Source organism: Salvelinus alpinus, chromosome 3, assembly GCF_045679555.1.
Source record: "Salvelinus alpinus chromosome 3, SLU_Salpinus.1, whole genome shotgun sequence".
In the NCBI taxonomy this organism is placed as follows: Eukaryota; Metazoa; Chordata; class Actinopteri; order Salmoniformes; family Salmonidae; genus Salvelinus; species Salvelinus alpinus.
The window spans coordinates 47,777,872-47,798,539 of NC_092088.1; the positions used below are offsets into that span (position 1 = coordinate 47,777,872).

The 20,668-nt window shown below is 43.3% G+C and overlaps 1 protein-coding gene across 1 annotated transcript; it reads right to left on the reverse strand.

Moving 5' to 3' along the window:
• Positions 1-1,336: 1,336 nt before the first annotated feature.
• Positions 1,337-5,740, reverse strand: LOC139570859 (uncharacterized). The gene is made up of 4 exons (XM_071393149.1): positions 5,263-5,740; positions 3,857-4,083; positions 3,568-3,727; positions 1,337-3,392 (listed from the first exon to the last, which is right to left on the reverse strand). The coding sequence occupies exons 1-4, from the start codon at positions 5,555-5,557 to the stop codon at positions 3,199-3,201; spliced, it is 876 nt and encodes a 291-aa protein (XP_071249250.1). The 5' UTR covers positions 5,558-5,740; the 3' UTR covers positions 1,337-3,198.
• Between the last annotated feature and the right edge of the window lie 14,928 nt (positions 5,741-20,668).

Consider the following 20,668-nt stretch of genomic DNA (forward strand, 5'->3'; position numbering starts at 1 on the left):
GTGAAGTGCACCAGTCCCTCCTGCAGCAAAGCACCCCCACAACATGATGCTGCCACCCCCGTGCTTCACGGTTGGGATGGTGTTCTTCGGCAAACTTCCCCCTTTTTCCTCCAAACATAACGATGGTCATTATGGCCAAACAGTTATATTTTTGTTTCATCAGACCAGAGGACAATTCTCCAATAAGTACGATATTCGTCCCCATGTGCAGTTGCAAACCGTAGTCTAGCTTTTTTATGGCGGTTTTGGAGCAGTGGCTTCTTCCTTGCTGAGCGGCCTTTCAGGTTATGTCGATATAGGACTTGTTTTACTGTGGATATAGATACTTTTGTACCTGTTCCCTCTAGCATCTTCACAAGTTCCTTTGCTGTTGTTCTGCGATATGATGGCTGCGTGGTCCCATGGTGTTTATAGTTGCGTACTATTGTTTGTACAGATGAGCGTGGTAACTTCAGGCATTTGGAAATTGCTTGACTGATTGGCTGATTTCTTTTGATTTTCCCAAGATATCAAGCAAAGAGGCACTGAGTTTGAAGGTAGGCCGTGAAATACATCCACAGGTACACCTCCAATTGACTCAAATGATGTCAATTAGCCTATCAGAAGCTTCTAAAACCATTACATAATTTTCTGGAATTTTCCAAGCTGTTTAAAGGCACAGTGAACTTAGTGTATGTAAACTTCTGAAACACTGGAATTGTGATACAATGAATATGTGAAATAATCTGTCTGTAAAGAATTGTTGGAAACATTACTTGTGTCATGCACAAAGTAGATGTCCTAACCGACTTGCCAAAACTATAGTTTGTTTACAAGAAATTTGCGGAATGGTTGAAAAACAAGTTTTAATGACTCCAACCTAAGTGTATGTAAACTTCCGACTTCAACTGTATGTTGGAACTCCTTAAAGACAGTTGGAAAAGCATTCCAGGTGAAGGTAGTTGATAGAATGTCAAGAGTGTGCAAAGCTGTCATCAAGGCAAAGGGTGGCTATTTGAAGATTCTCAAATATAAAATATATTTGTATTTGTTTAACACTTTTTTGGTTGCTACATGATTCCAAATGTATTATTTCATAGTTTTGATGTCTTCACTATTATTCTACAATGTAGAAAATAGTACAAAAAAAAGGAAAACCTTTGAAAGGGTATTGCAGGTGTTCTAAAACTTTTGAACAGTAGTGTATTGACCAAATTATACATTTTGGATGTATTTTCCCTTCAAAATTTACCAGAAACAACCAGAAACACAGCTATTTCTTTAAAAAATGCATTTGTGTGTGCGTTTCTCAGTGCCCAGCAGAAACCATACCTGAATCAATGATGTCAGTGAGCAGTTTGGGCTGGTTACAATTATTATTATTTTTTATCATTACAAAACAAGAAAACAGAAATTAATGAGAAATATGTATTTACAAATATCAATTTATGGACATTTACAATGTATGATGGTTGTTACAAGAAATAAGCTTATATGGACATTACTTTTTAACATATAGTAAATTGCTTTCGTGTCTCTAACATTCACTCACTCACGGTTATATAGGAAAAACAATGTGCAGAAAGAGGTCATCTGAATGACCCGGAAGCCTGCGTCTTCGTAAGGATGAAAACATCATAGACCTACTACAAACTGCAATGTTCATGGCCTATATTAAGAGCCAAATTGATCAGAAATACAGTGTAGACATAGTTAATGTTGTAAATGACTATTGTAGCTGGAAACTGCTGATTTTTAATAGAATATCTACTTTTTCTTTGAAACTCTGTCTAGAAGGCCAGCGTCCTGGAGTCGCCTCTTCACTGTTAACGTTGAGACTGGTGTTTTGTGGGTCCTATTTAATGAAGCTACCAGTTGAGGACTTGTGAGGCGTCTGTTTCTCAAACTAGAGACTAATGTACTTGTCCTCTTGCTCAGTTGTGCACCGGGGCCTCCCACTCCTCTTTCTATTCTGGTTAGGGCCAGTTTGCGCTGTTCTGTGAAGGGAGTAGTACACAGCATTGTACGAGATCTTCAGTTTCTTGCCAATTTCTCACATGGAATAGCCTTCATTTCTCAGAACATGAATAGACCGATGAGTTTTAGAAGAAAATAATTTGTTTCTGGCCATTTCGAGCCTGTAATCGAACCCACAAATGCTGATGCTCCAGATACTCAACTAGTCCAAAGGCGGCCAGTTTTATTGCTTCTTTAAATCAACACAGTTTTCAGCTGTGCTAACATAATTGCAAAAGGGTTTTCTAATGATCAATTAGCCTTTTAAAATGATAGCTTGGATTAGCTAACATAACATGCCATTGGAACACAGGAGTGCTGATAATGGGCCTACTGAAGTGCTGATAATGGGCCTCTGTACGCCTATGTTGATATTCCATTAAAAATCAGCCGTTTCCAGCTACAATAGTCATTTACAACATTAACAATGTCTACACTGTATTTCTGATCAATTTTATGTTATTTTAATGGACAAAAAATTAGCTTTTTCAAAAACAAGGACATTTCTATGTGACCCCAAACTTTTGAATGGTAGTATATATTTGCCCATACTCTCATTAGTGGGGTAAAATAATCTGCCGGAAAGCTTTCTAATCAGTACCTTCAAAGCATTAAATGCAATACACAACTTTTATCAACAGGTTTTGCAGCAGTATGTTGTTTGAATTACTCTGGGATAAACAGCCAACCACACCTGACAGATCTGTGATGTGAGGAGCATCATGGGATGTGTCTCTATTGGAGACTATATATTGTTGACATAATTTTGACAACTGTGTGAGAAACTGGACTGTGAGAATACATCTTCAATTTACATCAGGGGTGTCAAACTCATTCCATGTTGTGCCTAGTGTCTGCAGGTTTTTATTATTTATTTTCAATTAATACCTAGAAAACCAGGTGACTGAAGTTATTTACTAATTAGTGACCTTAATTCATCAATCAAGTACAAGGGAGGAGTGAAAACCAGCAGACACTCTACCCTCCGTGGAATGAGTTTGGCACGTGATTTACATCATTGCATGATTTATGCAGGGGTACAAGTTACTTGAGCAGATCACAGGTTTGGCCCTGTATGAAGTAACATGGGCCAAACCGCATGTATTCACAATCAAATAGCATTTATTTTTTGCAATGTAACAAACTTAGGAAAAAATACTAAAATGTTAAACAATATAATATATTTAATACGCTGATTGTGAGTTACTGTGGATGTGTAGGCTGATGTGTAGGCAGACCTACACATTCCTTTGGGCACAGGAAGTCAACAGGTGGTTTATAATGCCGTCGACCACTCCCTCCCTGTCGAAACGGGGCGAACCGCAGCCACTTCTTCACCACGTCTGCAAACTGGTGATGTGTGGCCTCTTTGCCCACTGGGGTTCTTTTCAGAGCACCTACGGTGATAGAGAAGTAGTGAGGTCAGTGCTGCATCCCAATTCACTTCAGTGGTTTACTTTCCAAATGTCTATGGAGACTGATCTTTGGCATGATCCATCCATCCATCTAGTTAGCCATGCATCCCTCTCTCCAACCCTAACAGTATGTGTAAGATATGATACCGGTACTTACAGAAGAGAACCCCTTGGAGGCGGGTGTTTCTGAAGCTCCTTTTCTGGCCTCGGCCCACCCAGTTGAGCTCAGAGCCCACAGCAAAAGATAGCACTGCCTGCATGAGCCTTCGCACCGCATCATCAAACGTGGCCCCACCCATTCGTGACAGGTGAGACACCTGTCATAGAGGGACACATACACCATTTATAACACAATCACTTCCCATTATTTAGCAGTATCATACTTCAACAGTAGGTAGTGTGCGTGTCGCTGGTTCAAGCCTTTGCGGGTCACTCGGTCCACCTACCATTCTCTTCTGTGCTCCTGCATCCTCCAGGTGCCTCTCTGTGTCATCTAGCTGCTCCATGGTCCTCAGTGGGATGTCAATGTCTAGAGCCTCCACCTCTTCCTCTACCACCGGAAAGCTCTGGCCCTGAACCCTGGCCTGCATCTGCCTCAAAACGCCCCACTGTCTCTGCTGCTCCTCCTTAATCTCCACCAGCAGGGAGATGATTTTACGCTGGGCAGCCGTCTCTGAGGAACAGTGGATAGAAACTGATTTAGGATGACACAGGGTCATGGTAGGTGCCAATTTCATACAATGGAGGAAACCTATTCCCCCTCAGGAGACTGAAAAGATTTGGCATGGGTCCTCAGATCCTCAAAAGGTTCTACAGCTGCACCATCGAGAGCATCCTGACTGGTTGCGTCACTGCCTGGTATGGCAACTGCTCGGCCTCCGACTGCAAGGCACTACAGCGGGCAGTGCGTACGGCCCAGTACATCACTGTGGCCAAGCTTCCTGCCATCCAGGACCTCTATACCAGGCAGTGTCAGAGGAAGGCCCTAAAAATAGTTAAAATCTAGCCACCCTAGTCATAGACTCCTACCCCCAAGCGATAAGACCCCTGAACATCAAATGGCTATTTGCATTGCCCCCCCACCCCCTCTTTTACACCGCCGCTACTCTCTGTTATTATCTATGCATAGTCACTTTAATAACTCTACCTACATGTACATATTACCTCAATTACCACAACTAACCGGTGCCCTCGCACATTGACTCTGTACCGGTACCCCCTGTATATAGTCTCGCTATTGTTATTTCACTGCTGCTCTTTAATTACTTGTTCCTTTATTTCTTATTCATATTTTTTCAACTGCATTGTTGGTTAGGGGCTTGTAAGTAAGCATGTCACTGTAAGGTCTACCTCCACCTGTTGTATTCGGCGTATGTAACTAATATAATTTTATTTGATTACAGCATAGGGACTATTAATTTCAGCTGGAGACTATAAAACATGCTTTTTTCTATGAAGATGTTTCTTATTTTCAAGGAAGTGTCCTTTTCTTGAGAATTGGAGAGAAAAAAAATCATTGGAATGTTAAGAATTTATTGAATTGACATGTCAGTTTGTTGATTTGTCGTATTTTGTGTCACATTTTGGAACAGTGACAGGCCTAGCTGTAGTCATTTTCCCCATCAATCTAAAACAGCGAGTTAGTGTCATTGGCTACTGTAACTTCAGCCAATTAGAAATGTAGCCTGGGGTACTATGTTTCTCCTGATAATCTGATTGGTCACACAACTGAATCATTCATGGAATTCTTAGTTTTTTCCGATACTTGTTACTTCCAAGAAAATACAAAAGAAAGTAGGAAATTCACTTTAAAAACATAACTATAGTTAATCAGGCAAGGGTAAAACGTTACCTGCTGATGGTGAGGTGCCTGGGATCGCCAACTTTTCCCCAACACCACCCGTGCTAAATGTTGCACTCAGTGACTCAACGTCAAAGTTTACATCTGTGCGTCTTGGAATATCATACTTGGGAACATCCTCCGAGCGTCTCGAGACATGTTCCGCAAGATGGTTCATTTCTTCGGACACAGCTGATAGTCTCTGTTGGAGTGTTTCTAGTGCTATGTCTGCCATGTGTTTGTTGACCAAACCTTCCATTCGTCGCTGCATCGACCAGCTAGAAGTATCTCCATTATTATGCTCCATAAATATCTCAACCTGTCGATTTCCTAAACGTGAGTTTTAACCAACAAAAACCTTTCTACAATGTCTTTACTGTCTTTCTAGGTATACGCAAATGTTGACCTGCGAGGAAAAAAAGCGGAAGTGGTTATCAAGCAGTCCACAGCCAGCGCATGATATCACGTTGCAATAACGTCACCGTAATGTTGCGAGAACATTGGGAAGGCCAGAAGAACTACAATTCCCACTGCAACAATCAACATGTTCCTTTCCCACGGGTTGACTGCATATTTATCTTGAACGTTTTTAGTTCATGGAAAGATGCCAATTAGCATGTATGCTGAATGTAACCATAACAGTAACATTGTAGCCCGCTGATAGAAATTGTTACATTGTAGGCTACATTTGATGTAACTTTAACTAACACAATGTAGTGATCATCAAGGTTCCAACATTTCAAGTATAATTTTTTTGTGCCAGCTGTGAGTGATTGGGAACCTTCAAGGGAATGGTCTCCGCCTTTCAAAGTGTGTTGCACTATGCTGTTAAACATGTCGACTGCATTAACTTTACAAAAATCCTGTGATCGAAGGTCATGAAGTTTTGGCTGTCTGAGATGCACCTCCCCTGACTTCTACTTGTCTACATTCAGTTGCTTTCGCCTTACCACTCAAACACGCCCAATATTTGGTAAACAATTGTGTTCCCCTGCCAAAGATGATCTATTACAGGACCCTGTTCTTAGAGAACTACTGTCCTGTAGGTTTTCACTCCAACCCTAATCTAGCCCACTTGATTCTAATAATTAGATGCTTAAGGTTAATAAATTGAATCAGGTTAGTTACAACTGGGGATGGAGCAAAAACCTACAGGAGGGTAGCTCTCCAGGAACAGGGTTGGAGAACCCGATCTATTATATTTTTTTCCCTCATTCAACTTTTTCACTCCGGACGCTTTATCTGGACATGGTTCGTCAACACCTTCAACAGCCGAAGCTAAGTAGTAACATTAACATGATGTCTTCTAATTGCAGTCGCTGTACTCATAATATACAGGAGAACGATCGCCTTACGGCGAGAATAGCTGTGCTACAAGCCCAGCTTCAGACGCAATCGTTAGGCAAGGGTAATTTCAGTGTAGGAAAGGAAGAAACAGCGTCTGTGCCACCAGTAAGTACAGATAGTAACGTTAGTATAAATCCCCCCGCACAGTCCCCGCAGCCGGACAACTTTCTCATGGCTTCTGGAGGGAAATGCTGTTGGAATGCTCAACCGGTGTCGCTCATTCAGCCGACAGAAACTTTCAACCGGTTCTCCCCATTATGTAGCGAGTCGGAGTCTGAGTCTGAGTCTTCTCTTGTCTCTACTCCTCCCGTTACGGGGTCTGAGACGCCGAAGGCTCCCACCATTAGCTCTGACAAATTGAAAACCCTAGTCATTGGCGACTCCATTACCCGCAGTATTAGACTTAAAGCGAATCACCCAGCGATCATACACTGTTTACCAGGGGGCAGGGCTACCGACGTTAAGGCTAATCTAAAGATGGTGCTGGCTAAAGCTAAATCTGGCGAGTGTAGAGAGTATAGAGATATTGTTATCCACGTCGGCACCAACGATGTTAGGATGAAACAGTCAGAGGTCACCAAGTGCAACATAGCTTCAGCGTGTAAATCAGCTAGAAAGATGTGTCGGCATCGAGTAATTGTCTCTGGCCCCCTCCCAGTTAGGGGGAGTGACGAGCTCTACAGCAGAGTCTCAGCACTCAATCGCTGGTTGAAAACTGTTTTCTGCCCCTCCCAAAAGATAGAATTTGTAGATAATTGGCCCTCTTTCTGGGACTCACCCACAAACAGGACCAAGCCTGACCTGCTGAGGAGTGACGGACTCCATCCTAGCTGGAGGGGTGCTCTCATCTTATCTACCAACATAGATAGGGCTCTAACTCCTCTAGCCCCACAATGAAATAGGGTGCAGGCCAGGCAGCAGGCTGTTAGCCAACCTGCCAGCTTAGTGGAGTCTGCCAATAGCACAGTCAGTGTAGTCAGCTCAGCCATACCCATTGAGACTGTGTCTGTGCCTCGACCTAGGTTGGGCAAAACTAAACATGGCGGTGTTCGCCTTAGCAATCTTATTAGGATAAAGACCTCCTCCATTCCTGCCATTATTGAAAGAGATCGTGATACCTCACATCTCAAAATAGGGTTACTTAATGTTAGATCCCTCACTTCAAAGGCAGTCATAGTCAATGAACTAATCACTGATCATAATCTTGATGTGATTGGCCTGACTGAAACATGGCTTAAGCCTGATGAATTTACTGTGTTAAATGAGGCCTCACCTCCTGGTTACACTAGTGACCATATCCCCCGTGCATCCCGCAAAGGCGGAGGTGTTGCTAACATTTACGATAGCAAATTTCAATTTACAAAAAAAAAAATGGCGTTTTCGTCTTTTGAGCTTCTAGTCATGAAATCTATGCAGCCTACTCAATCACTTTTTATAGCTACTGTTTACAGGCCTCCTGGGCCATATACAGCGTTCCTCTCTGAGTTTCCTGAATTCCTATCAGACCTTGTAGTCATAGCAGATCATATTCAAATTTTTGGTGATTTTAATATTCACATGGAGAAGTCCACAGACCCACTCCAAAAGTCTTTCGGAGCCATTATCGACTCAGTGGGTTTTGTCCAACATGTCTCTGGACCTACTCACTGCCACAGTCATACTCTGGACCTAGTTTTGTCCCATGGAATAAATGTTGTAGATCTTAATGTTTTTCCACATAATCCTGGACTATCGGACCACCATTTTATTACGTTTGCAATTGCAACAAATAATCTGCTCAGACCCCAACCAAGGAGCATCAAAAGTCGTGCTATAAATTCTCAGACAACACAAAAATTCCTTGATGCCCTTCCAGACTCCTTCTGCCTACCCAAGGACGTCAGAGGACAAAAATCAGTTAACCACCTAACTGAGGAACTCAATTTAACCTTGCGCAATACCCTAGATGCAGTTGCACCCCTAAAAACGAAAAACATTTGTCATAAGAAACTAGCTCCCTGGTATACAGAAAATACCCGAGCTTTGAAGCAAGCTTCCAGGAAATTGGAACGGAAATGGCGCCACACCAAACTGGAAGTCTTCCGACTAGCTTGGAAAGACAGTACCGTGCAGTACCGAAGAGCCCTCACTGCTGCTCGATCATCCTACTTTTCCAACTTAATCGAGGAAAATAAGAACAATCCAAAATTTCTTTTTGATACTGTTGCGAAACTAACTAAAAAGCAGCATTCCCCAAGAGAGGATGGCTTTCACTTCAGCAGTAATAAATTCATGAACTTCTTTGAGGAAAAGATCATGACCATTAGAAAGCAAATTACGGACTCCTCTTTGAATCTGCGTATTCCTCCAGGGCTTAGCTGTCCTGGATCTGCACAGCTCTGCGAGGGCCTGGGATCGGGAGAGACACTTAAGTGTTTTAGTACTATATCTCTTGACACAATGATGAAAATAATCATGGCCTCTAAACCTTCAAGCTGCATACTGGATCCTATTCCTACTAAACTGCTGAAGGAGCTGCTTCCTGTGCTTGGCCCTCCTATGTTGAACATAATAAACAGCTCTCTATCCACCGGATGTGTACCAAACTCACTAAAAGTGGCAGTGATAAAGCCTCTCTTGAAAAAGCCAAACCTTGACCCGGAAAATATAAAAAACTATCGGCCTATATCGAATCTTCCATTCCTCTCAAAGATTTTAGAAAAAGCTGTTGCGCAGCAACTCACTGCCTTTCTGAAGACAAATAATGTATACGAAATGCTTCAGTCTGGTTTTAGACCCCATCATAGCACTGAGACTGCACTTGTGAAGGTGGTAAATGACCTTTTAATGGCGTCAGACCGAGGCTCTGCATCTGTCCTCGTGCTACTAGACCTTAGTGCTGCCTTTGACACCATCGATCACCACATTCTTTTGGAGAGACTGGAAACCCAAATTGGTCTACACGGACAAGTTCTGGCCTGGTTTAGATCTTACCTGTCGGAAAGATATCAGTTTGTCTCTGTGAATGGTCTGTCCTCTGACAAATCAACTGTACATTTCGGTGTTCCTCAAGGTTCCGTTTTAGGACCACTATTGTTTTCACTATATATTTTACCTCTTGGGGATGTTATTCGAAAACATAATGTTAACTTTCACTGCTATGCGGATGACACACAGCTGTACATTTCAATGAAACATGGTGAAGCCCCAAAATTGCCCTCGCTAGAAGCCTGTGTTTCAGACATAAGGAAGTGGATGGCTGAAAACTTTCTACTTTTAAACTCGGACAAAACAGAGATGCTTGTTCTAGGTCCCAAGAAACAAAGAGATCTTCTGTTAAATCTGACAATTCATCTTGATGGTTGTAAAGTCGTCTCAAATAAAACTGTGAAGGACCTCGGCGTTACTCTTGACCCTGATCTCTCTTTTGACGAACATATCAAGACTGTTTCAAGGACAGCTTTTTTCCATCTACGTAACATTGCAAAAATCAGAAATTTTCTGTCCAAAAAAGATGCAGAAAAATTAATCCATGCATTTGTTACTTCTAGGTTAGACTACTGCAATGCTCTACTTTCCGGCTACCCGGATAAAGCACTAAATAAACTTCAGTTAGTGCTAAATACGGCTGCTAGAATCCTGACTAGAACCAAGAAATTTGATCATATTACTCCAGTGCTAGCTTCCCTACACTGGCTTCCTGTTAAGGCAAGGGCTGATTTCAAGGTTTTACTGTTAACCTATAAAGCGTTACATGGGCTTGCTCCTACCTATCTTTCCGAGTTGGTCCTGCCGTACATACCAATACGTACGCTACGGTCACAAGACGCAGGCCTCCTAATTGTCCCTAGAATTTCTAAGCAAACAGCGGGAGGCAGGGCTTTCTCCTATAGATCTCCATTTTTATGGAACAGTCTGCCTACCCATGTGAGAGACGCAGACTCGGTCTCAACCTTTAAGTCTTTACTGAAGACTTATCTCTTCAGTAGGTCATATGATTGAGTGTAGTCTGGCCCAGGAGTGTGAAGGTGAACGGAAAGGCTCTGGAGCAACGAACCGCCCTTGCTGTCTCTGCCAGGCCGGTTCCCCTCTCTCCACTGGGATTCTCTGCCTCTAACCCTGTTACAGGGGCTGAGTCACTGGCTTGCTGGTGCTCTTTCATGCCGTCCCTAGGAGGGGTGCGTCACTTGAGTGGGTTGAGTTACTGACGTGATCTTCCTGTCTGGGTTGGCGCCCCCCCTTGGTTTGTGCTGTGGTGGAGACCTTTGTGGGCTATACTCGGCCTTGTCTCAGGATTGTAAGTTGGTGGTTGAGGATTTCCCTCTAGTGGTGCGGTGGCTGTGCTTTGGCAAAGTGGGTGGGGTTATATCCTTCCTATTTGGCCCTGTCCGGGGGTTTCTTCGGATGGGGCCACAGTGTCTCCTGACCGCTCCTGTCTCAGCCTCCAGTATTTATGCTGCAGTAGTTTGTGTCGGGGGGCTAGGGTCAGTTGGTTACCTGGAGTACTTCTCCTGTCTTATCCAGTGTCCTGTGTGAATTTAAGTATGCTCTCTCTAATTCTCTCGTTCTCTCTTTCTCTCTGAGAACCTGAGCCCTAGGACCATACGTCAGGACTACCGGGCATGATGACACCTTGCTGTCCCCAGTCCGCCTGGCCTTGCTGCTATTCCAGTTTCAACTGTTCTGCCTGCGGTTATGGAACCCCTACATGTCCCAGACCTGCTGTTTTCAACTCTTAATGATCGGCTATGAAAAGCCAACTGAGATTTATTCCTGATTATTATTTGACCATGCTTGTCATTTATGAACATTTTGAAAATCTTGGCTCTCTCTAATTTTCTCCTTCTCTCTTTCTTTCTCTCGGAGGACCTGAGCCCTAGGACCATACGTCGGGACTACCGGGCGTGGTGACGCCTTGCTCTCCCCAGTCCGCCTGGCCTTGCTGCTATTCCAGTTTCAACTGTTCTGCCTGCGGTTATGGAACCCCTACATGTCCCAGACCTGCTGTTTTCAACTCTTAATGATCGGCTATGAAAAGCCAACTGAGATTTATTCCTGATTATTATTTGACCATGCTTGTCATTTATGAAAATTTTGAAAATCTTGGCTCTCTCTAATTTTCTCCTTCTCTCTTTCTTTCTCTCGGAGGACCTGGGCCCTAGGACCATGCGTCGGGACTGCCGCCCGTGGTGACTCCTTGCTGTCCCCAGTCCGCCTGGCCTTGCTGCTATTCCAGTTTCAGCTGTTCTGCCTGCGGTTATGGAACCGCCACCTGTCCCAGACCTGTTGTTTTTCAACTCTTGATGATCGGCTATGAAAAGCCAACTGAAAATTATTCATGATTATTATTTGACCATGCTTGTCACTTATGAACATTTTTGAACATCTTGGCATAGTTCTGTTATAATCTCCACCCGGCACAGCCAGAAGAGGACTGGCCACCCCTCATAGCCTGGTTCCTCTCTAGGTTTCTTCCTAGGTTTTGGCCTTTCTAGGGAGTTTTTCCTAGCCACCGTGCTTCTACACCTGCATTACTAGCTGTTTGGGGTTTTAGGCTGGGTGTCTGTACAGCACTTCGAGATATTAGCTGATGTACGAAGGGCTATATAAAATAAAATTGATTGATTGATTGATATTGACAAGATAGCCCAGTGCCCACTATAACAAGAAATATATGATCTCAAAGATGGGAGGAGGAGAGAGCAGGTGGGACCATAAAGATAGAGGACTCATCTTTGTATCTGTGCCATTATTTTTCTAACATTTTTTTTCACCTTTATTTAACCAGGTAGGCTAGTTGAGAGCAAGTTCTCATTTACATCTGCGACCTGGTCAAGAATAAAGCAAAGCAGTTCGACACATACAACAACACAGAGTTACACATGGAATAAACAAACATACGGTCAATAATACAGTAGAAAAAGTCTATATACAGTGTGGAAATGAGGTAGGATAAGTGAGGTAAAGCAATAAATAGGCCGTGGTGGCGTAGTAATTACAATATACCAATTAAACACTGGAGTGATTGATGTGCAGAAGATGAATGTGCAAGTAGAGATACTGGGGTGCAAAGGAGCAAGATAAATAAATAAATAGGGTATGGGGATGAGGTAGTTGGATGGGCTATTTACAGATGGGCTATGTACAGGTGCAGTGATCTCACGCTCCCGGTGAGTAGGCATAGGCATATAGAGAGTGATAGGAATAACATGTGCTTCAGTAAGGTTGGTTTCTTAGCATTCTAGCATCCATGGCTATCAACTGTACCGCAGAACTGGAATGTAAATCACAGAAAATAGATGTGGTGGCAGCAGCAGACAAGTACTTGAGTGTATAAGATTGAGTTACAAGGTGTGTTGAATGATAGTGTCCCATCCTCCCAGGCTGCCAGCCTGGTGTAGGATCAGATAGGGTAGTGGAATAGTAGTGACGTTTTAATGGGTGTAGGATTAGTTGGTAGGGTATTTTTTCTTCCCTTTTACCTGTCCTTTTTCCCTTCCCTTTTTTTGTCACAACGTGTGATGAATTAACACTCAAGGACAACAGGCGGAAGCACAGGGCTAGATTAGAGAAATTGATGAATAGGGAGGCCGTGACTGACCTCACACTCCAGCACGCAGGTGGCGGCGGTGTATGCACCTTTCAGTTGGTTGCACCAATACAAATTTAAAAAAGAAGATGGAGTGGGATGTCTCGCTTCCTTTTCTGTCTCTGGCTCAAGCAGCTCAAAGAACAAAGGAATGTTTGGCGGAAAAGAGGGTTTGAGCCATAGAAATCCTATTAAATTACTTGAGTTCCAGAATGGGGTCAAAATGCCAGCCCTACTCCGAGGTAATAATAAGGGATTCCCCTCGAACATGCCCACAAATTGGGGAAAACAAACATTCTTTCCCATTGACCCCCAGTGTAAAAGAGCCAACTTGGATGTAGATTTTTTTATTATACAGAAATAACAAAACATGCCGAAAAGCTGCTGTGTTTGTTCAAAAATACCGACCTACAGTTGGCAATGCTCCGACTTAGGGAAATATAGCCTGAAAGAAGAGCCCTATGGCTTCAGACTATTCAGCGTGGGAGAGTGGGAAATTGTGGAGACCCGATTTCAAAGTCGGCGACACGTAGCTATGTGTGTGGAAAACATTTCATCACAGGTAAGACATTTAACTTGTTTAGTATAGTCTGTTTGTAACTCCATTTACTACTGTTAGTAGCATCTGTTTAGTCTGTTTATTTTGTGTTGTTGTGTTAGCTTATGTTCTGGTTGGTAGCTAGCTAGCACTCACACTCACGTGGCTGCTATCACCATCATGAAAACGGGCATGAGGAAAGCCCTACAATATTAAGTTTTTCTAAGTAGTGAGAATGTTTGGAAATAGGCAATGTTGAAAAGTAATCTTTAGGAATGTTCTTAAATGTAGTTTTATAATTGACTTTAACAAGCAGACAACAAGAACATTGTGTTTGAAAAGGGTCACGTTTTTGCTGTGAGCCAATGGGGTGACCATGGGTTGTTTTCCCCCAAGGCGAGCGGGGCCACAACGTTCTATTTAATATCGACTGTGCAATGTCCCCTATAAAATCCGAAAATGTGGTTGAAGGCGCCATATGGAGGGTGTGATGCAATTTCTGAGCCTCCGGAGGCATGCAGAGGACAAATTGAGCCTGTACCGCATCGCTATGCACCTCTAAAATGTTGTAACAATAAGGAGGGCTCTGTATGCAGTAGCTCCGCATTGACATGATTGGTTGACGGTAGGTGAGTGTGGGAGGTCCTGTATTATTCACTTCCTTGAAAACTTCCTTCACAACAGCTCTGCGCTGCGCCGCAAATCAAAAGAAGTATGAATAACCTGATTACTGCAGAGGCCATATCAGTGCAGTAACTGTTGTCGACTGGTATTTTGGACACAATAAATGCAGTATACTGAGTGTAAGATGGAGCCGACAGATATGGTAGCTCTGCTTCAAGCTCCTAAGCAACTTTGCAGTATTTTTTTTATTTTTTGTGTGTAATTTCTTACATTATTAGGGCAAATCTGTTTTCGTGATATTACATACAGTGGGAAATAACTTTTGGATATCAGAGCGGCGGTAACTCACCAGCATTACGACCAGGAATACGACTTTCCTGAATTTAATCCTTTGTTCATACCCCCCAGGGCAATTGAACTTATTCCAGAGGCTGCTCCAAAACGCCGCCGGCGGAGAAGAGGTATTCAGAGTGCTTCTAGTCCGACTCACACCATCCAACACTTCCGAGTATACACGCTAATGTTCAGTCTCTGGATAATAAAGTAGACGAGCTCAGGGCAAGGATCTCCTTCCAGAGAGACATTAGGGATTTTAACATACTCTTTTTCATGGAAACATGGCTCTCTCAGGAATACTGATTTTAACAAAGCAAATTTGAGGAAACGCCACTGAAGTTCTACCAACACATTGACTGTAATACTCACACTGGTAAAACATTGGACCACTGCTACTCAACTTTTCGAAATGCCTACAAGGCCCTCCCCCGCCCTCCCTTCTGCAAATCTGATCACGACTCCATTTTGCTCCTCCATTCCCATAAGCAGAAACTCAAACAGGAAGTACCCGTGCTAAGATCTATTCAACGCTGGTCTGACCAATCGGAATTCATGCTTCAAGATTGTTTTGATCATGCAGACTGGGATATGTTCTAGGTAGCCTCTGAGAATAACAGTGAAAATTACACAGATACAGTGACTGAGTTCATCAGGAAGTGTATAGGAAATGTTGTACCCACTGTGACTATTAAAACCTACCCAAACAAGAAACCGTGGATAGATGGCAGCATTCGCATAAAACTGAAAGCGCAAACCATCGCATTTAACCATGGCAATGTGACTGGGAATATGGCCGGATACAAACAGTGTAGTTATTCCCTACGTAAGGCAATCAAAAAGGCAAAACGTCAGTACAAAGTGGAGTCGCAATTCAATGGCTCAGACACGAGACGTATGTGACAGGGTCTACAGACAATCATGGACTATAAAGGGAAAACCAGCCACGTCTTGGACACCAACGTCTTGCTTCCGGACAAGCTAAATACCTTCACCCGCTTTGAGGATAACACAGTGCCACCAACAAGGCCCGCTACCAAGGACTGTGGGCTTTCCTTCTCTGTGGCCGACGTAAGACATTTACGCATGTTAACCCTTGCAAGGCTGCCGGGACACAGATGGCATCCCTAGCCACATCCTCAGCGCATGCGCAGATCAGCTGGCTGGAGTGTTTACGGACATTTTCAATCTCTCCCTATCCCAGTCTGCTGTCTCACATGCTTCAAGATCTCAACCATTGTTCCTGTACCTAAGAAAGCAAAGGTAACTGAACTAAATGACTATCGCCCATAGCACTCACTTCTGTCATCATGAAGTGCTTTGAGAGGCTAGTTAAGGATCATATCACCTCTACCTTACCTGACACCCTAAACCCACTTCAATTTGCTTACCGGCCCAATAGATCCACAGACAATGTATTCACCATCGCACTGCACACTCCCCTATCCCATCTGGACAAGAGGAGTAACTATGCAAGAATGCTGTTCATTGACTACAGCTCAGCATTCAACACCATAGTACCTCATAAGCTCATCATTAAGCTCAAGGCCCTGGGTCTGAACCCCAACCTGTGCAACTAGGTCCTGGACTTCCTGACGGGCCGCCCCCAGGTGGTGAAGGTAGGAAACAGCACCTCCACTTTGCTGATCCTCAACACGGGCCCCACAAGTGTGCGTGCTTAGCGCCCTCCTGTACTCCCTATTCACCCATGACTGCATGGCCACGCACGCCTCCAACTCAATCATCACGTTTGCAGACGACAACAGTAGTAGGCCTGATTACCAACAATGGTGAGAGAACCTGCAGAGTGGTGCCAGGAAAACAACCTCTCACTCAATGTCAACAAAACAAAGGAGCTGATCGTGAACTTCAGGAAACATCAGAGGGAGCACGCCCCTATCCACGTCGACGGGACTGCAGTGGAGAAGGTGGAAAGCTTCAATTTCCTCCGCGTACACATCAGTGACGATCTGAAATGGTCCACCCACACAGACAGTGTGGTGAAGAAGGCACAACAGGACCCAGTTGCACAGGGCAAGGTTCAGACCCAGGGCCCCGAGCTTAATGATGAGCTTGGAGGGTACTATGGTGTTGAATGCTGAGCTGTAGTCAATGAACAGCGCCTCTTCAGCTTCAGGAGGCTGAAGAAATTTGAGAACATCCTGTCGGGCTGTATCACCACCTGGTGCGTGAACTTCACCAGCTGCAGGGCTCTCCAGAGGGTGGTGCAGTCTGCCCAACGCATCACGGGGGCAAACTATCTGCCCTCCAGGACACCTACAGCATCTGATGCACCTGTCCAATCAATTTCATTTTTCACATGTGGACTCCAATCAAGTGGTAGAAACATCTCAAGGATGATCAATGGAAACAGGATGAACCTGAGCTAAATTTCAAGTCTCATAGCAAAGAGTCTGAATACTTATGTAAATAAATCAAGTTTTTATTTTTTATAAATTTGCATTTTTGCTTCGTCATGTTGGGGTATTGTGTATAGATCGATGAGGAAAAACATGAATTTAATACATTTTAGAATAAGCCTGTAACGTAACAAAGTGGAAAAAGTCAAGGGGTCTGAATACTGTAAATTCCCACTGTGCCCACTATAAAATGCAATGTGAGTTGTTATAGTACTGAATAAATCTGAGGAGATGCACTCAGACCAGCCTTTGTGATTGAACTTACGTTAACTACATTACTTTAGTTGGCTGCTTTGAGCAAAACTTGAATGCAATATAACCTTTTCTAGGAGTCTGTCTGTTTATGATCTGTATTCATTTTTGTTTTTCAACAATGTCAGGTACAGGCAGGGATGACTGGGGCCTTCAGCAAGTAAGACACGGGGTAAGAAAGAATTTGAACATCACAGTTATAAATTCCCACTGTGCCCTCTATAAAATGCAATGTGAATTGTTGTACTACTGAATGAAACTGAGATGCACTCAGACCAGCCTTTGTGATTGAACTTACATTACTTTAGTTTGCTACTTTGAGCAAAACTTGTATGTAATATAACCTATTCTGGGAGCGTTGTGTGTGTGTGTGTGTATGAACTATGTGTAATATTTTTGGACCATTTGGATTCACTGACAGGAGGAGCAATATGAGTGTGAGGTCGTCACGTTGATGGGGATGGTGATGGAGGCTTTGGTGGTCCACACAACGAAGAAGCAGGTATCCCTTCTAGGGATGTGGAGCTGACCTGGTGCCAGTAAGGATGGTCTTTATGGAGGCTGTAAGACCCTCCCTCCTTGATATAGAAATCCTTTGACTTTGCTTCCTCTTCAATGGTAAGGTTCCTTGCACCATAGGGACACTTGACCACCACCACTGCTGCTATGATGCCCACCAGACCATCCGATGAGGCACCCAGGATCCCAGACCTTGTGACCCAAAACCCTGACTCCTGCACATCCATCCCTGTACCCATTTGAATGCCTTGATGCCCTGCTCTTTTATCAGTACCCCACTTTACAAACAACACTTTATCCAATGACTGATCTGAGGACCCTTTTAAGCAGCGATGGAGTAACGCGCTTGGCCCTAACCACCTCCATAATTGCTGGCCGTCAACTTCTCTCTACTCATGATGTGCCATTTGGGGTTGGTGCGCTGTCCTGTTAGCGTATATTCTACTGCTCCTCCACCGACAGCAACATGCCAGCCAGGATGCCTGCATGCCCCAGGTGCCCTTGTTTTTGAACAATATCCGGTACAGACAGGGAGGGTAGCGTTTGTTCTGGCTCAGGTTCAAAGAGACATGCCGTTCCACTGAACCTGCCCCGGAGTCAGTTCCTTAGCCAAGATCCTCCTCTGTGGGCTCTCGGGACAGAGGGTTGTAGTCTTCGGCCAGGTACAGGTCTTCCACTGACTGCACCTGTTTGGGCACGGCTGGCTTCCTCCACTCGCATTCCACATCCGTACGGCCGATATTGTGAACTGCCAATATAGGCTGCATGGCTACACTCATGAGCTCCATGGAGGCATTCGCATGTGGTAGAGAGAATCCCCTGGTCACCTATGGAGACCTGCCTAGAGGAAGGATTTCGCTACACTCGCATTAACATCTGCTAACCATGTGTATGCGACCAATAACATTTGATTAGATTTTTTTAAAGGAAAAATCCACCCAAAACCACTCATTCCTTTAATTTACAGTGTTAAATAACACTAATATGTAAAAACAATATATTTGTGAACACATGTTTTATTTTGGCTTCATAATAAGGTTGGTAGCAACATGGAAAATTATTGTGGAAATCTGTAGCTCAAGTCGACTACAAAATCCACAATGAAATGCTCTCTCAATGGGCTTGCTGGCTGGCTAGCTTTGTAGCTAGCTAGCAAGCAAATGTAACCATACACAATAATAAAAGACAATATCAGCATGTAAAGTAGCTAGTTAGTGCAGTTTGTTTTGGCAATTTTCGGGCTATCAATTTAGGAGTCTACAATCTCACCATGTTCAACCTGCAGATCAATGTGCGTCACAGAATGGAGTCTAGTATTTGCAACAGCAGATATACGTTTGAGGAGATGGGAATTGTTGCCCATGCTACGTCAATGGACCGCGCGGTGCATTCTGGGCGATGGAATCGTACGGAATCATTATGCTATCGTGGAAAATAGGCACGTTCCTCGACATACTTTGAGAGGGGATTGCGTGACGATTAGCTTAGCAACCACGTGATACAGCATGAAAATGTGAACGTGATTGGTCGACAGTCTGCTGGATGGGGCGTTATACGTTCCTTCATTCATCTCCTTTCTGGAATATTTCTGGAAACGGCACCATGCAATGCACCCTGGACTAAACAGGCAGACAAATATGAAAAATGTGCTAGACATTGTTAAATTACACATTTCTCGAGTTAGGAATATCAAAAAAATATGATCAGGGGCTCATTTGAGAGAAGACATCCTCCCAAATGATGACATCGGCCAGTATTGAAATATGACATGTATGATAGACGTTTTTGCGAACTGAAAGTTGTATTCCTATTAACTTCCAGTGCAGTGAGAGCGACTTTATCACGGTACTACGTCATACCGGACGGATTTCTGCCTGCTTGAACTCCAATAACTCAGATACACATGACAACATGAAATGACCCAGTGAATCGATAAAACATTACTCAGAGATCCACAAAAACAATATAATATGAAAAATGGGTGAACCTTTCCTTTTAAGTGCCACATGCCTTTCAGTGCAACACCTTGAAATGCATTACTTGTAAGAAATGTGCTATTTAAAATAGTTTGATTTGATTGACATTATAGCTGTAGAATATTTAATAAACTGTCATTTTCACGAGGACAAGTGCAGCTTTTCCATTAACTTTTAATTGATAACTTGGGATTTTATTACTTGACATATCAATCATATAGTGGGAAGGAGGCTAAAATCAAAACTATGAATGCATGTACCACTCCTAATAAATAAATACTGTGCCTTTGAAGATTTGTCTCGTCATGAAACTACAATACAGGCTGGATGTTTAAACAAAGTCAATTCTGAATGTCAATAGATTTTTATATTCATTCTCATCAATGACAACATTCTAGAGCTGAGTTATCATTCATCGAAGTATGGTATCTGGGGTAATCTGGTTCATGATTATATAATTAAGTGGGTCTTTCCTTGTAGACTGTTGATAGCTGTATAGAACACATTGTATTGCTAAGATGCACAAACTTAATAGCTATACTTACCGACACAGGATAAACTTTATCCCTCATGCTGGCCCTGACCAAATCGGTAAGTTGCCCCTCACTATAGCTGCACTGCTGTCCAGACTTATCGTGGTCTTCTCCCCTTTTAAGGCTCTTATGCTCATGCTTGAAAAATGCCATGAGGTCTGAAATAGTTGAAATACTGTACAAACAGTTATCTAGGCTATTTTTTGATCTACTGCTCTGCTAACTAGTTAGCTTGTGTAGTCTGTGGCTAGCTAAAACAGTGAAAGGGGATGTAAGAAGTTCATGGATTGGACACAGAAGGTCTCTGA

What these genes read in the sequence shown, in the direction of transcription:
- LOC139570859 (XM_071393149.1), bottom strand. Translation starts at nt 5,557, where the DNA reads ATGGAGCATAATAATGGAGATACTTCTAGCTGGTCGATGCAGCGACGA. An exon ending in CAGGAGCACAGAAGAGAATG is followed by an intron (nt 3,728 to 3,856) that starts GTAGGTGGACCG and finishes CCTCTATGACAG; the next exon opens with GTGTCTCACCTGTCACGAAT. An exon ending in CCTCCAAGGGGTTCTCTTCT is followed by an intron (nt 3,393 to 3,567) that starts GTAAGTACCGGT and finishes CTATCACCGTAG; the next exon opens with GTGCTCTGAAAAGAACCCCA.